The sequence below is a fragment of the Cebus imitator genome, unplaced genomic scaffold, assembly GCF_001604975.1.
Source record: "Cebus imitator isolate Cc_AM_T3 unplaced genomic scaffold, Cebus_imitator-1.0 Scaffold33, whole genome shotgun sequence".
Taxonomy (NCBI): domain Eukaryota; kingdom Metazoa; phylum Chordata; class Mammalia; order Primates; family Cebidae; genus Cebus; species Cebus imitator.
In genome coordinates, this window is record NW_016107348.1 from 1277068 (window position 1) to 1291257 (window position 14190).

Here is a 14190-nt window from a genome sequence, read left to right on the forward strand (position 1 = left end):
CTGTCATCCGGCTGTGGCAAAAAATTTGTGATTCCCCAGGCCAAGCTATTTTGAAATTGATTCTCAAGGAATGAAAACATTTTTGGTGATTGCATTATTTCACATATTCTATATGAGGACTACATAGGGCACGATTTCCCATTTGCATAATTCAAAGCTGCATCAGACGCTCCTGTCTAGACTCTACCAACATGCACAGAAGGGACTGACTTCTCAGAATGAAAAGGAAGGAGTTTTGGAGGTTACCCTTTGTCTTTTGGACTGACTCTCTGAGTAGTGTGGTCTCTGTGGCAGGAGCTCCAGAATCCCTTCCCTTCAGGTCCAGGGCTTCAGGGAGGGAGTTGGGCCACAGCAGTTCCAGGAGGAGTGACCACGCGAGAAAACAGCCCGAGAAGGGAAGGCACGGGGCGCGTCCCCTCACCGTGTGCGCGCATGTCCTGGGCACACAGCTGCTTCACTCCTTTAGTGCCTGCCAAGACCAGGGCAGGCCGTGTTGTACCCTGGGCTTCCAAGGGGAGGTGTGTTACTGGCCCAAGTCACTCACTCAGCAAGAACATTGAAGCCAGGTCTGCTGACGCCAGGGAGAGCCCTGTCGATGGTGAGGACCGAATGCATAGAAAGTCCTTAGTCAACACCAGTGCATGGTAGGTGCTAACACGTTGGCTGTTACTGTTCCTCAGAGAGGGATTTCTTGAATGGAAAGAACAGAGCAGAGGCAGGGAGGAAGTCAGGAATGTCACAGAGACACTAAGGGACACACAGGTGAGCAGGCAGAGAGCAGAGCGGCCCAAGCCAGCTGCCGGCTCTATTCTTTGTGTGCTCCAGGGGCACCGTGCAGAGAGCTGGGTGCGGGGAGAAGAAACAAACCTTCCCACTTACCTGTGCCACCGGACACACCTGTGCCACCGGACACACCCACACCTCTCTCTGCCTGACGCGAAATGGAACCAACCAGACTTTAACAGGAACTTGAGCTTTTTGCTCAAATTCTGTTGAGCACTTTGTGTTGATCAGTGTGTTGCCCTGCACGTTCTTTAGATCAGTGTTTTCCAAAAAATGTTGACGATTCACAGTAAAAACACCCACTGTACATTCCATCTTAGTATACACATTCATACCCTAAAAAGTAAACAAGGTTCATGAAGCGGTCCTGCTATTCTATTATTTTCTTCTCTTCATCTGAGTTCCTCTTCTAGTTTTGATCCACTAAGTTGACTTTACAGCCCACGAGTGGGTTCTCACCCATAGTTTAGAAACCTGCTTGGACACTACTAGGTGTGCGAACTCATCCCTGGCTGTGCGCCCAGTGACGCCAGAGCAAAGGCACGCGGCTGTGGGGAAATGGGAGACTCCTGATGAGACAGAGGGGAGGGCTTCCAGGGTGGCTTTGAATGCAGATTTCACCCTGGCTGTTCCCCTTCACAGCTCTGGCAATATCTCACAAGGATGTGCGAGCAGAGTGTTTGTCATGACAGGGACATGTGTGGAAGTGGGTACATTCATTCAATCTGATGGGACTTCTGTGCAGCTGGGCTGGCATGGGAGGGGAGAGGCAGGGAGCTGAGCAGAGAGAGGACTGTGGTCTTCTCTTTTCAGTGGCTTGGGAAGGCCTGTGGTACAGGAGTTGCTGCCGTGGGAGTGGGGAACCTCTCCACTCTGTCCCCTGTGCCTCCCACTGCCCTGCCTACAGCAGGCAGGCTCAGGTGCAGAAAGGAAGGAAGGAGGGTGGGGAAGGAGGCATAGCTGCTGCAGATAGGCCGAACCTAGTAAGCAGTGGTTTTTCCATGCAGATGACTCAGAGGCTGGAGCTAAGCGGCCGCGGACCACCATCACAGCCAAGCAGCTGGAGACATTAAAGAATGCATACAAGAACTCCCCCAAGCCTGCCCGGCACGTGAGAGAGCAGCTGTCCTCAGAGACAGGCCTGGACATGAGGGTCGTACAGGTGAGATGCCAGCACTCCCGTGCCCTCGGGGGATCCCAGGCCTGGGACAGGGGTGGAAGGTGTCCTAAGCAGGGAGCATGAGTGACATCACCTCACTGGTGGTTGGGCTCAGGGCCACAACCCCAGGACTTTTGCCAGAACTGAAGGCAGAGTTCTGAGGCCAGGGAGAAGGGGTCGGGATGCATTGTACTACCAGACCGGTGCTCCATTCTGGCTTCAGTCCGCTTCCAGCCGCCCACCTTGGGGGTCCTGGGGGCTTTGGATTCATGGTGGACCCCGAGCATGTCCCTTGTGCTTGTGTGGCAGGTTTGGTTTCAGAACAGAAGGGCCAAAGAGAAACGCCTGAAGAAGGACGCGGGGCGGCACCGCTGGGGGCAGTTCTATAAGAGCGTCAAGAGGAGCCGGGGCGGCAGCAAGCAGGAGAAGGAGAGCTCTGCAGAGGACTGTGGGGTTAGTGACAGTGAGCTGAGCTTCCGAGGTGAGCAGGGCTGGAGGGGCCAGGCCGAGGCCTTAGGAACGTCCCCTGGGAATCCGTAATCCCTGGCACTCAGGAGGGATCTTTCTTGAGGCCTTGGCAACTCCCTCCTGAACACAGGCTTTTCCTCAAGAATTGAAGTGAAGGTGGGGGGGAAATGGTAGTGGCCCTTTACCACGTGACAGGAGTAGGAAACAAGATTGCTGAGGTCTGGACTGGAAGCTGGGACTGGGCCAGGCCCTGTTCTGTGGCCCCACGACCTCCCACTAATCAGCCCACACAGCTGTGAACAGATGACCTGGTTCCAGCCTTGTGCCCCTAGCCCCTCTCCTGCCTCTTCCCCTTTGCTGGGACACTGGCCTACTCCCAAAGTCCCCTAGAGCCAGCCGTTCCTCCAGTCCGAGTAGTGGGGAGGACACGCTCCACAGGCCCTTTTTCCTGGGAAATCAGAGTTGTGAGTGCATGTGAGATGGGGAACTGGCTTCACTTCGGAAACCCGTTCCCCCACCACTCACTTCATCCGGTCCCTCCACACAAGCTTTGCAGCATGCGCTATATTCAAATTCGTGCATCAGCAAAATTACAAATTACTGCATGTTGTGAATCCTCAGGTTGTTTGCAAAGAATAAGTGTTCTCAGTTACTGAGTTCTCAGATGTGGAAGGTCTTCTGCTGGGGTTGGGTGGGGAGAAGGGAAGAGTACCGAACTGGCAATCAGAGACCTGCTTTCCAGTGCGGCTCTGTCAAATCTATCACTTCTCTTGAGCCCCATTCCCATGGGGAATACCACATCTTTGCCCATCTCACTGCGTAGCAGGGATCGATGAACACAACTGAGTGTGGATGTGCTTGGGGAAAGCGTGGCACGTCTGTATACCTGGAAGGCCTGATTGTTCCTACAGGGAGCCTGTGGCTCCTGCAGAGGCCTGGTCATATGACAGGTATGGGCAAAAGGCTGACTCATGGCCCTTTGACAGCGGAGCCTTTACCTTCCTTTTCCCTTTAAAGAGCATGAGCTTCCCCCAGCATTCCTTTTTCATGAGGGGAACAGGGGCAGGCCTCAGAAGGGATACGGTGTTGAAGCCTAGACTGGGGAGGCCTTATTTAAGGGTTGGTGCATAGGCCCAGGTGGAAATAGAAAAAGAAGTTTGTGGGACAGAGGATGGAACAAGTTGCTTGCCAGGACCACGATACCCTGGGAGGACAGTAGTTCACCCCAGAGGTCAGCTGAGGCCTAGAGGTCAGCCTCCTCTTGGAACACCAAGCTGTGGGGCCCTGGGGAGAGCTCATGGGTCTAATGCTCACCTTCTAGGCTTCTCGGCGGGATGTGGAAAGCCACTTAATCTCATCTGGGCTGTTGAAGTCACCACCTAGAACATACAGGATTGTTAAGCTCATTTCTGTTGGATACAGGCGGGTCCCTGAGCTGACCTATCATTGGTCTCTCTGGGTAATTATATAATCGTTTATTTCCTGAGACTAAAACTGCTCACCTCTGTTGGAGGGATGAATTCTTTCAAATGGCAAAGATTCCATTAGATCCCCTTAATGAAATTCTTCAAGAAACAAGAAGGTCCATTTGCCTTAATCAAGTCAATTCTTTTTGTCCCTAATGAAGAGCTTATCGAATACAGACAGAAACCAAGTCCTCTGATGCTGAACCTCTCTTCCAGATAGGGCCAGAAGGGTTTTGTACAGATGTCTAAGAGTCGTCCTCAGCTGCCCTGACCATACGGGCCTGCTTGCTTCCCAACCAACTAAACCAAGCCCTTTCTCAGCTTGAAAGCTTTCAGAGTAAATCTTACCAGCAAGTGGTTTCCATTTGTGACGTGGAGAACATCTGCCCCACCCAGTCTTAGGCGGCATCCTCGGGGTATTATCACATGAGCCACTTGGGACCAACAAGCTCAGCACACATTTGTCCATCCCTCTGGGACCTGGGGGTTTAGTCTTTGCAGGTGTCTCGTTTTTCTCCTTGACCTGGGTTGGCCTCTGGATGTCAGGCTGCCATATCATTGTGTCTGACCCGTGCTTGGCTGCAAGGCTGCTGCCGTCCTTGGGCATCTTCCTGGTCAAGTGTATTCCTAGGTTGTGAAGAGCAGGGGACCATCGGAGTCCTGGTAGCTGACAATAAATCTCCGTTCTTTTGTCCACAGAGGATCAGATTCTCTCAGAACTTGGCCACACCAATAGGATGTATGGCAACGTGGGGGACGTTACAGGCGGACAGTTAATGAATGGGAGCTTCTCCATGGACGGGACAGGACAATCCTATCAGGACTTGAGGGATGGGAGCCCCTATGGAATCCCCCAGTCTCCATCCTCCATATCGTCCCTGCCATCCCACGCTCCTTTGCTCAATGGGCTGGATTACACGGTGGACAGTAATTTGGGCATCATTGCGCATGCAGGGCAGGGAGTAAGCCAGACACTGAGAACCATGGCTGGGGGACCCACCTCTGACATCTCCACAGGAAGCAGTGTAGGCTATCCTGACTTTCCAACTAGCCCAGCCTCTTGGCTCGATGAAATGGATCATCCTCCTTTTTAAACTTCTCTCCTCCCCACCCTATCTGTCCTCCTGGCTTGAGAGACTATCTTCAAGGATCAAAAGAGACTTGCCTTTTAAGGATCAAAAGTACGCCAATGTGAATTTCCATTATTTTCAATGGAAGTCCTCCGCTGATTCCTAGAAGGCTGTGAGATCACGCTAGGGCGCTGTTTTCCTGGGGAAGCGGCGGGAGAGCAGCCTTATCTCAGAACACAGCACAGCGGGTAATGGCCTAGAGCTCTAGGGACGCTGGCTTGTTGGGTCTCTCCCCTCCTGTTCTGCTTATGGGCTTGGCTGCTCGGTGCTTTGGCAGCAGAAGGTGACTGTGATAGGCGCCTCTGGCCTTTGGGAACTTTGCTCCAACTGGTGTGTTTCACGCAATGCCTCCCAAAACGCTGCTTCACCAGAACTGAGATTCCTGAGGTGGAGGCCTCACAGCCCTTGAGTAAAATAGAAGTGATTTCTGGACTACCCTTATTGAACCTATATCTCAAAATGAAAAGGTCAGTTATTAAAGGTCAGTGAACACTTCGATGGCCACAGTTTGATATTAAAAACATGTCCCCCCCTTTTTTTTTGCTGTGAAAATATGAATTCTTTCCTACAAAGCAGAGAATATGAGTTTGTTTTGGTTTTTAAGTCCCATATGTATCGCTGACTCCGATGGCAAGAGGTGGTTTTCATTGCAGGTGACTGAGGCTGAGCTGAGTGGCCCTGGGGCACCACTGCAGACTGCCTGATGAGTCCCCTTGGTGCACAGCGTGCCTTCTTCATTTGCTTGTATTATTTATTCCACAAGACAGGCTGTGGGCTACAAAATGAGCAAAACTAAAATGTGGGGAGAAGAGAATGACAATCAGTGAACATTTGTAGACACATTTGGATTCCACACCTGCAGTCTGTTCAGCCGTATCAGCAAATGCCAGTCTTCCAGAGTTCCCCATCCTATTGGGTGAAATATTTGGAGTCTGTTTTGAGGGAGTTGGTTTAGATGAGCTTGCAAGTCTACCCCTGTCTCCTTAATAATGAAAGCTTTCTCTGCTGTCCTGGCTGACTCAATTGGAGGACAGTTTTGGTCGTTTCCAGGAACCAGCAATGGTTTTTTGGCCTATGTTGGTTGGGAAGAATAATTTGGGGAGCAGCCCTAAAATTGTCCAAAGGGTTCTAAGTGGTCCTTGGGCTGCATCTCTCTGGATTGCTGGCTGGACACCTGCCATGCTTTGGGCTGCAGTTCCATGGTCAGAAAGCCAGAGCTCGCTAGCCAGTGCTGGTGCAGGGACTCCTGTTGTGCAGGTTTGCAGTAGCACATCACCAAGCCTGAGGCCAGGGCAAGGCCAACCCCTGCTTTACCAGTTGCCACTTCTGCGACAGTGCACTGCTGTGGGAAACACTGTTCTGAATGGTGCTTCAGCCCCCACTGGGTGCACCCATCTGCCATCAGGAAGCTCTCCATTTGCAAACTGGAATTTAGCCAGCTGGGATTCACTCCTGTCCTTCTGGAAAGCTGTGGTTTGCTTCTTCTGGCCTCCCATTCTCTTAAATGAGATCAGCAGAGTGGAAAAGGGTGAGAAGGCACTGCCTTTCTATCACATGAAGTGATGGGGCCAGAGACCCTAAGGACCCTTCCTTCTGTGAATGGTTGGTCACCTTTTGAGGACTGCACAGATTTAGGCATGTCGTAGGCAGACTAAAGGAAGAATACACAGTTCCTCTTGGGCTGCTGCATCTTTTCTAAGCCTCCTTCCAGGACGAAACTGAGTTCATTTAAGCTTCTTTCAAATAGTAAATTCTGGGATCAGCCTTTGGGCCACCTCTTCTCTGACCAATTTTATAGCGTACCCTTGTTTTTTGGTGTGCTGCAGTGGTCATGATTTTTGCTTGAGGAGTCTGCAAATGTAGATGCTTTTCTTGAGGTTCCATGTTTATGGATGATGGTGTGTTAAGCCTAGCCAATTCTGTGCTATTGGGAATTCGGCAATCATGTGAACATTGGGGTGGGGAGGAAGACACAAATGCAAGATAACAAGCCATGTGAGGAAAAGAAAATGCAATTGTCTTTTGGAGGATGGCTTTTTAAATACACATGTCTTAGCAGGCTGCTCAAAATACACAGGAGAAAAGGCTCTGCTGGGCAGTGAGCCAGTTGAAAAGCTGCCCGCTCAGATCAATGTTGCAGGTTGACTATTTGGCTGACCAAGTCATAGATTTCAGGGGCACTTGATGTTTTTGGTGAGTATAGTGTGGGGGAGAGCAGGCTCTTTAGAGAGGGGGCATCCTCCTCTGTGTAGCACTGTTTAAGATCACTCTAAGTTTATCAGTTTTTGTTTCTGTAAGTTAATCATACTAATTCCCAGTTCAATAGTGGAAGAAGGAGAGGCCTTACTCATTTATACTAATATAATAAATCTCTTGAGGAACTCAGTGAACAGTTAACGAGATCAAGAGTTCTTTGGCATCAGTAGGGCTGGGTAGCTGGAAGAACCCTTGAGAGCACTGGCCTGAAAACCAGGAGAGCTTTATGTTTTCCAGAGCCACCTCCCCAGAATGCAGCAAACATTGTTGCCTGTTTAGAAGCACAGTCACGGTAGGTCTAAGATTTTTGCAGGTGGAGTTAGCATTATGGGTGGGCCGGTGCCACTAATGAGCCTCTGCATGACAAGACTGTTCCTTGGCTCTTCTGGAGTTTGGAAATGGAGAAAAGCAGGGCATTCATTACCTTTAGCTTCTCTTGGAGGCACTCCTCTGTTGCTTGGAAGTTCTATTATGGGGTATAACATGCTACATGGTAGCTGTTTTCCCCTTGCTAAAATGTATGGATGAATTTTAAAAATGAAATGAGACCTTCTAGAGGCATTCACAATATTTTGACCTGTCTTTGACTCTAAGACAGCAATTAACTAGCAACCATTATCTGCAGTGCGTGGCTGGCCAATTTTAGAGTAGGAAGCTCTTGAATCCAGGAGCAAATTATTTAAAACCTCACCAGTGGTAACTGGTATAAGCAAACATGGAAACTGAGGGGCTTTGGAGGAATCTATATTTGTTGGAAGGTAATGAAACCATGGAGGAAATACCAGGTTTAAGGGCTAAGCTGGCCCAATGGGTAAATCACATTGTTGGGAGTGGGGTTCTTGGCCTTTCAAGGAGTTACTGTGCAACCTCAGGCAAATTCCTTTCAGTCTTTGTGCTTTCTCTTTCTTGTCTCATCTGACAGTTATGAATATAATGTAAAATAAAAATCAACTACCATATTGCTAACATTGTTCCTGCAAATGAATACTGTGAAACATCAGGGAAAGAAGAAAAAATTAAGACTCAAGAAAAGCATTTGGCAGTGTCCTTAAAATTTTTTTTCTTGGCCAGTGTAAAACAGGAAACCTAGTAAGGTAATCTGGCTGTTAGATCTTCATCATTAAGTTCACTTTGCAAGGAAGTGTAAGAAGTCTGTAAAACAAAAGACATTCCCATCTCTGAAGCTCAAGCTGGTGATTGCAAACTGCCTCCTTATGGGAGGGGTTCAAGGCTTCCAATTAGAAAAGCTGTGTGCTGTATGACAGTCCACTCTCTGGAACCTACACTCTCACATGCCACGACTGACAACTTGGTCATAACCATGAAAATAATGACCGTAGCCCGCAGGGTCTGGAGGGCCTGAGGAGGCTCATTTTTAAACATTGCACTTTAAAAATTGGAAACCGTGAGATGAAGAAAAATTCAATTAAGTGGAAATGAGTTTTGTTTTATTGCCTGCTGCTGAAGGGCTCTGGGCATGCTGAAAGCTAAATAAAAAGCACATCACTGGCTCTCTCTTTCTTGGATTGGTCAATTGGCCCTTTTTGCAGTAGTTGCTCCAACTGCTCTAAACACAGTGACTGGAGCCAAAAAGAGAGAGCTCAGCAAAGTCATCCCATCCACACTCTGCTTGGTAGGACCACACTAAAAGCACAGTTTCATGCTGCTAGCTCTGGTGAGGAGAAAGCTGCAGGTTTGGGAGGTACACCAAGCATTCCTTTGCTTAGGGAGGCGGAGCACAGGTGAACAGAGGAAGGACACCCCCTCTCTCATCTGTTGCTCACCAAGAGGCAAGAATCACACCAACTTTCCCACTTGAGGACTGTGTTCGGCCAAACAAGCAGGTTCAGGGCTGTGGGATTCCAGAAGTTGCTCTGAGCTTGCAGTCAGACCTCAAAGCCCCAGATCCCCTCAGCTCTGGATTGTTGCCCTCATCCTTCACAGTGTAAATTTTGTACAGTTAAAGAGAAATGAAGTCTCATTTCCTGGAGAAAAAAAAAAAAAAAACGGAAAAAAAAAAGGACCCACCTATCCTTATTTATTGCCATGTGACTTTGGAAAACAGAAGCTGTTGCGTTTGTTTGTATATGCCTCCTGTGTGTTGGCATGAGATGTATACGGTAACATTATGTAAAATAAATATGGAAATTCTTTAGATGCTGATGTGTCTTGCTTTTCATTTGGTTTGCTGGCAATTTTTTCTCTTGACATAAATAGAATAAAAACTGAGTGATATGGGGTCTTTTTTTTTATCATCAGAAGGAAACCAAAAATATAACTCTGAATGCCAGAACTATTATACTTAGAGCCATGAAATACCAGAACCACTCAATAAAGGATTGATCAGGAGAAGTTCCCTGGTTTTTCTAATAGCCACTTCCTGGGCACAGTCCTCTGTCCTCAAACTTAGGAAATGAGCTGAACAAATGTTGACCATATAATTTTTAAATACTGTTTGTTCAGTCGCATTTTATCTTACTTTTTGATAAAAGTCTTGCTCGGTTGCCCAGGCTGGAGTGCAGTGGTGTGATCTCAGCTCACTGCAACCTCTGCTTCCTGAGTTCAAGTGATTTTTGTCCCTCAGCCTCCAGAGTAGGTGGGATTATAGGCATGCGCCACCATGCCTGGCTAATTTTTTGTATTTTTAGTAGATGGGGGGTTTTGCCATATTGGCCAGGCTGGTTTAACTCCTGACTTCAAGTGATCCACCCACCTGGACCTCCCAAAGTGCTGGAATTACAGGTGTGAGCCACCGTGCCCGGCCTGTCCAGTAGCATTTTAAAAGTCCTTCACCCTTATACATTTTTCTTTCCAGAGAAAGTACATGCAAGTGTCTATATTTACAGAGGAACAGAAACACCTCATCAGAGTCATCAGGGCTCCTGGACAAACATTTTCTAGGAAAATCTCCATTTAGGTTTTTTTCTCAGCAGGAGGCTTTATCAGTGTGCAGACCCTAAGTTTAGCTGGAATGGAAACAGCAACAGACTTTCATTACATTAAAAAAAAAAGTCATAGCATTTCTTTACAGCTGGGATTCCACTGTGGAAAAACTGCAGGGTAATTCTTTTCCCCATTAGTCATCAGTTCTGTTTGGCTGAGAAGATCCAAAGCAGTGGCACTGTCCAGTAGGGTAGCTACTAGCCACACATGGCTATTTAAATTGATTAATAAAACTAAAAGTTTAGTTCCTTACACTAGACACATTTTAAGTGCTCCACAGTTTCATGTGACTAGTGGCTGCGGTATTTGGGCAACAGTGATATAAAACATCCATTGCAGATGGCTCTGTTGGATGGTGCTGATAGAGTCTCGTCAGGAGATCTTATTTATCACATGTTTAGCTACCAGTTATCCTGGAATACTTGGGGCCATGGGGCAAGGAAATATTCTGAGACTCCTTAGACAGTGGCAGTGCCAACTTCTCTACCAGCTTATCATGTATGTGATGTTTCCCTCTCCCCTTTTGTTTTTTCTCCTTTCCTGGACAGATAAAACTTAAAAAAAAAAAAAAAAAAAGCACTACACAGAACAGCTTGGTTAGGTACAAAAAAGGAGGTTAGACTCTGGACCTCTGAGTTCTCTAATGCTGCCACCAGGTTGCTGTAACTTAACCTAAGTCCTAGGCCTGCTTTGTGTGCTGAGGTCTACCCACTTAAAACAGAAAGTTAGTACCTCCAAGGCAGAATGCCCAGTGAGATTCTTGGAGGGATTAAAGGTCTTTTAGTGGAGACCCAAAGCTCTGCTATCAAGGAGAGTCATAATCCTTTGCCAAAATCATCTCCTGTGGTAAGTGCTTTATCAGGCCGAGAAAGGCAAGAGATCTTCCTGGGTTATATACCAAGGAAGGGCGGAGAAGACAGAGCTTCAAATGGGAGTAAGGATATTGGCAGGGGAATACAAAAGGTGCTGAGTGTGAGGACTTTTTTCTTCACTAGCCCAGTCCCTTGGGTGGTAGTTAAGGAAACTCACAGTGCGGGCAGGAAGGGCTGTTGCTCCTAAACTTGGTTACTCATTCCTGAGGCACTGGTAATGGGCATGAGAATTTTGGCCAGTTTATGAAGTCAATACCATGTTTTGGGGTACCGTAATTTGTCTTCCATTCTTAGCCCTTCATCACCAGTCTATGTTGCCTCTTTGTTTTCAACATACTATCAATTGTTTTGAGTACAGCAGGTTCATCGAACTGTTTCCACTCATGCTGTAGTGTACACAGCTCCCACCACAATGCTAACCTCATAACTTTTAGGGACTATACAACGTGTCCAGCTCACAAAGGACAGAAGATCTTGTCCCTCCCCCACCGCCTTATTTTGGTGGTTTGCTCACTGGAGACTGGCTCTGGAGCAGTCTGATTTTGTTTCTGACAGTGGCTTTCCAAAAAGACAGCTGCTTAAAGAATAAAGGAAAGGGGCCGGGCGCAGTGGCTCAGGCCTATAATCCCAGCACTTTGGGAGGCCAAGGTGGGAGGATCACCTGAGGTTGAGAGTTTGAGACCAGCCTGATCAACACGGAAAACCCCATCTCTACTAAAAATACAAAATTGGCTGGGCGTGGTGGCGCAGGCCTGTAATCCCAGCTACTTGGGAGGCTGAGGCAGGGGAATTGCTTGAACCACGAGGTGGAGGTTGTGGTGGGCCGAAATCACTAGCCAGAAAGAAGTAAGACTCACTCAGGAGAACACATGGAGGCTCCACAGTCAGCATTCCACTGCTTTCCTATCCTTTCTCCTTGGGCCCAGGATTCTACTCAGCTAAAATCACAAAAGGAAAAAAAGAAATGAAAGGTAAGTCAGTGTGTCGTACATTTTAACTAACTAAACTAGAAGTAAAATCTTGAGAGATGATCTCAGTGTATCTGCATGTATTTCCCTAGATTTGAAAATTTAAAAATTTTAAAGTTTAAAAATTGTCCTTGAGAGCCGCCGTGGCTCAGGCCAGTTGTCATGGCACTTTAGGAGGCAAAGGTACGCGTTTGAGGCCAGCCTGGGCAACAGAGAGAGCTCTCATCAATTGAGAAAAAAAATAGTCCCTTACAGTCTGAAAGTGTGTCCTTTGCTACACTTGCTTAGAAGAATGCTATTTCAGTTTTATTCAGTTATTCAGAATTCCTGGTGCCTTTCTTCATAAAGTCTCTTTGCCTGGCTGTGCAGGAAGCACTGATCAAACTCAGTATGGCTGATTATTTGGCTCATGACTGCCACAGGGAATTAAATAGTTCAGCCACAACTGTGGAGAAGTACTGAGTTAGGAGGCAGAAAAAAAATTGATGTTTATAAAATGGGACCACATCATTAGGAAAAAAGAAATTTTATTATCATCCTCCTAAAAGGAGTAGTAAATATAAACCATCCAAAACTATTAAATAAAGGTCTTTTAAATGATCAGCTCCTGCCCTGGGAAAAGTATATCACATCCTTTCAGAGAAAGCAGGCATGGGCTTTTGCATGTAACATTTGTCTCTTTATGAACTTTTAATTCATTTTCTTCTGTCATTTTTGCCATTGTGATTTTAGGATTTTCCTTTAGAACTCTTTGGTGATTTTTCCTTTGGCCATCTCCAAAAACAAAAAAAAATGAATTTAGGTATTACACACAAACTGGTATGTTATTCTGTAACTAAATTGGGCAAGTTATAGGGTGTCCCTGAACTGGTCAGAGCTTACATGGTTCAGAGAGGCCGAAGTGCCTCTAGAGTTGTAGGAGAGGCCTTTAAAAAAAAAATTGAGTAATTTATCTTTCTCTTGCTTGCCAGTCCTAGACCAGGATCTCCTGTTGGTTGGCAGGGGTTGGGGATTTGGGAAAGGCTGGAAACTGCTTTCTGAAAGATAAAATATAGGCCCCGAAAAGTGGTCTTGGCACACACTTGGAGTTGGAAATAAAAAAGAGATCTTTAAAATGGTAAATAGATTTCAACAGATGGCTTCTGCATAGCAATGGAGAGCCCAGGCGAGGACTTTGGGGTTAAATCTCATATTTTAGTCACCTGGGACTAGTTTATTATTTCAGAAAAACAAACATCCATAAAGTTGACAGCCCCTTGCCCTCCTCTGAAGTGGAATCCTTGAAGGTTGCCTCCTCACTGGCCAGCTGTCTGCAGATAGTGACCCAGTGAACTGAAAGTCACTTTTTCGACACCTGTCAACTGCAAAGCTGGAGGGATATGATAACCAAGAAACTATTATTACTGGTGGGCCAGAACTTCTATACTCAGTATGTGTGTGCTGGCTTTAAACAAAAAATCATTTTAACATTTAATGCTCCTCAATTAAAGTGATTTCCTGGAGTGGCTGCCAAGCTTCATTTAGAATGCGCATTAACCACTTTCTGTATCAGTAGTTAAAGGCACTGAGGGATTTAAAGAGCAATCCACAAGTCTGTTCAGTCAAGGTTTGGCGGAATAAAGCAGATTATAAACAATAATATATGTCTTTTTTTTTCTGGAAGGGTTCCAAACTCACGAACGGAGTTAAAGTGCTATAAACATATCCAGGACTAAGCTTTGGGCTCCACAAATGTACTCCATGAAAACCATGGGCACTGGAGTGCCACTTTCTATCTTGCGTGTGTGCATGAGCATGTACTTTAAAAGAGTCTTTTATTACACAAAGTGTCCATCAATTGAACTTACCTTCTAAATATTAAAATGGAAACCGGGATTGCTACACAAGTGAAAGGAAAAATAAATCCTACCTGTAGTGCCGATGATGAATTTGTGGCTGCTGCCTAGCACAGTCCATTGGAAATCACCTCTTGACTTCTTAATGCCCTCATGGTCCCACATGTTCAGCCACTGCATCCAGTAGCATTAGGTTCAAATGGTCACTTTCCCACCCCTGAGAGAAAGCACCCTGAGTGCCCAGCGCTCCACCACCAGATCATTTCCCACCCCTGAGAGAAAGCACCCTGAGTGCCTAGAGCTCCACCAC

General features: G+C 46.9%; 2 protein-coding genes across 6 annotated transcripts in view; one reads left to right on the plus strand and one right to left on the minus strand.

Annotated features, from left to right (window-relative positions):
* The window catches only part of LHX4 (LIM homeobox 4), a 47504-nt gene extending 38087 nt beyond the window's left edge, over positions 1–9417 (plus strand). For both annotated transcript variants that reach the window (XM_037737052.1, XM_037737053.1), the window contains exons 4-6: positions 1791–1945; positions 2252–2423; positions 4576–9417. In XM_037737052.1, coding sequence (XP_037592980.1) covers positions 1791–1945; positions 2252–2423; positions 4576–4970 — 722 coding nt within the window. In that variant the 3' untranslated portion in view covers positions 4971–9417. The remainder of the gene's footprint in view (positions 1–1790; positions 1946–2251; positions 2424–4575) is intronic.
* Positions 90–14190, minus strand: part of ACBD6 (acyl-CoA binding domain containing 6) — a 210863-nt gene continuing 196762 nt past the window's right edge. The window contains exons 10-14 of one of the 4 annotated variants that reach the window (XR_001823808.2): positions 13955–14097; positions 12928–13082; positions 11935–12015; positions 10107–10228; positions 90–3789 (exon numbers count right to left, since the gene is read on the minus strand). The gene's annotated coding sequence lies outside the window, so the exon portion shown is untranslated. Of the gene's footprint in view, positions 3790–5539; positions 5799–10106; positions 10229–11934; positions 12016–12927; positions 14098–14190 lie in introns of those variants that run through there. The other 3 variants (XR_001823809.2, XR_001823807.2, XR_005199432.1) reach the window with 3 other exon arrangements.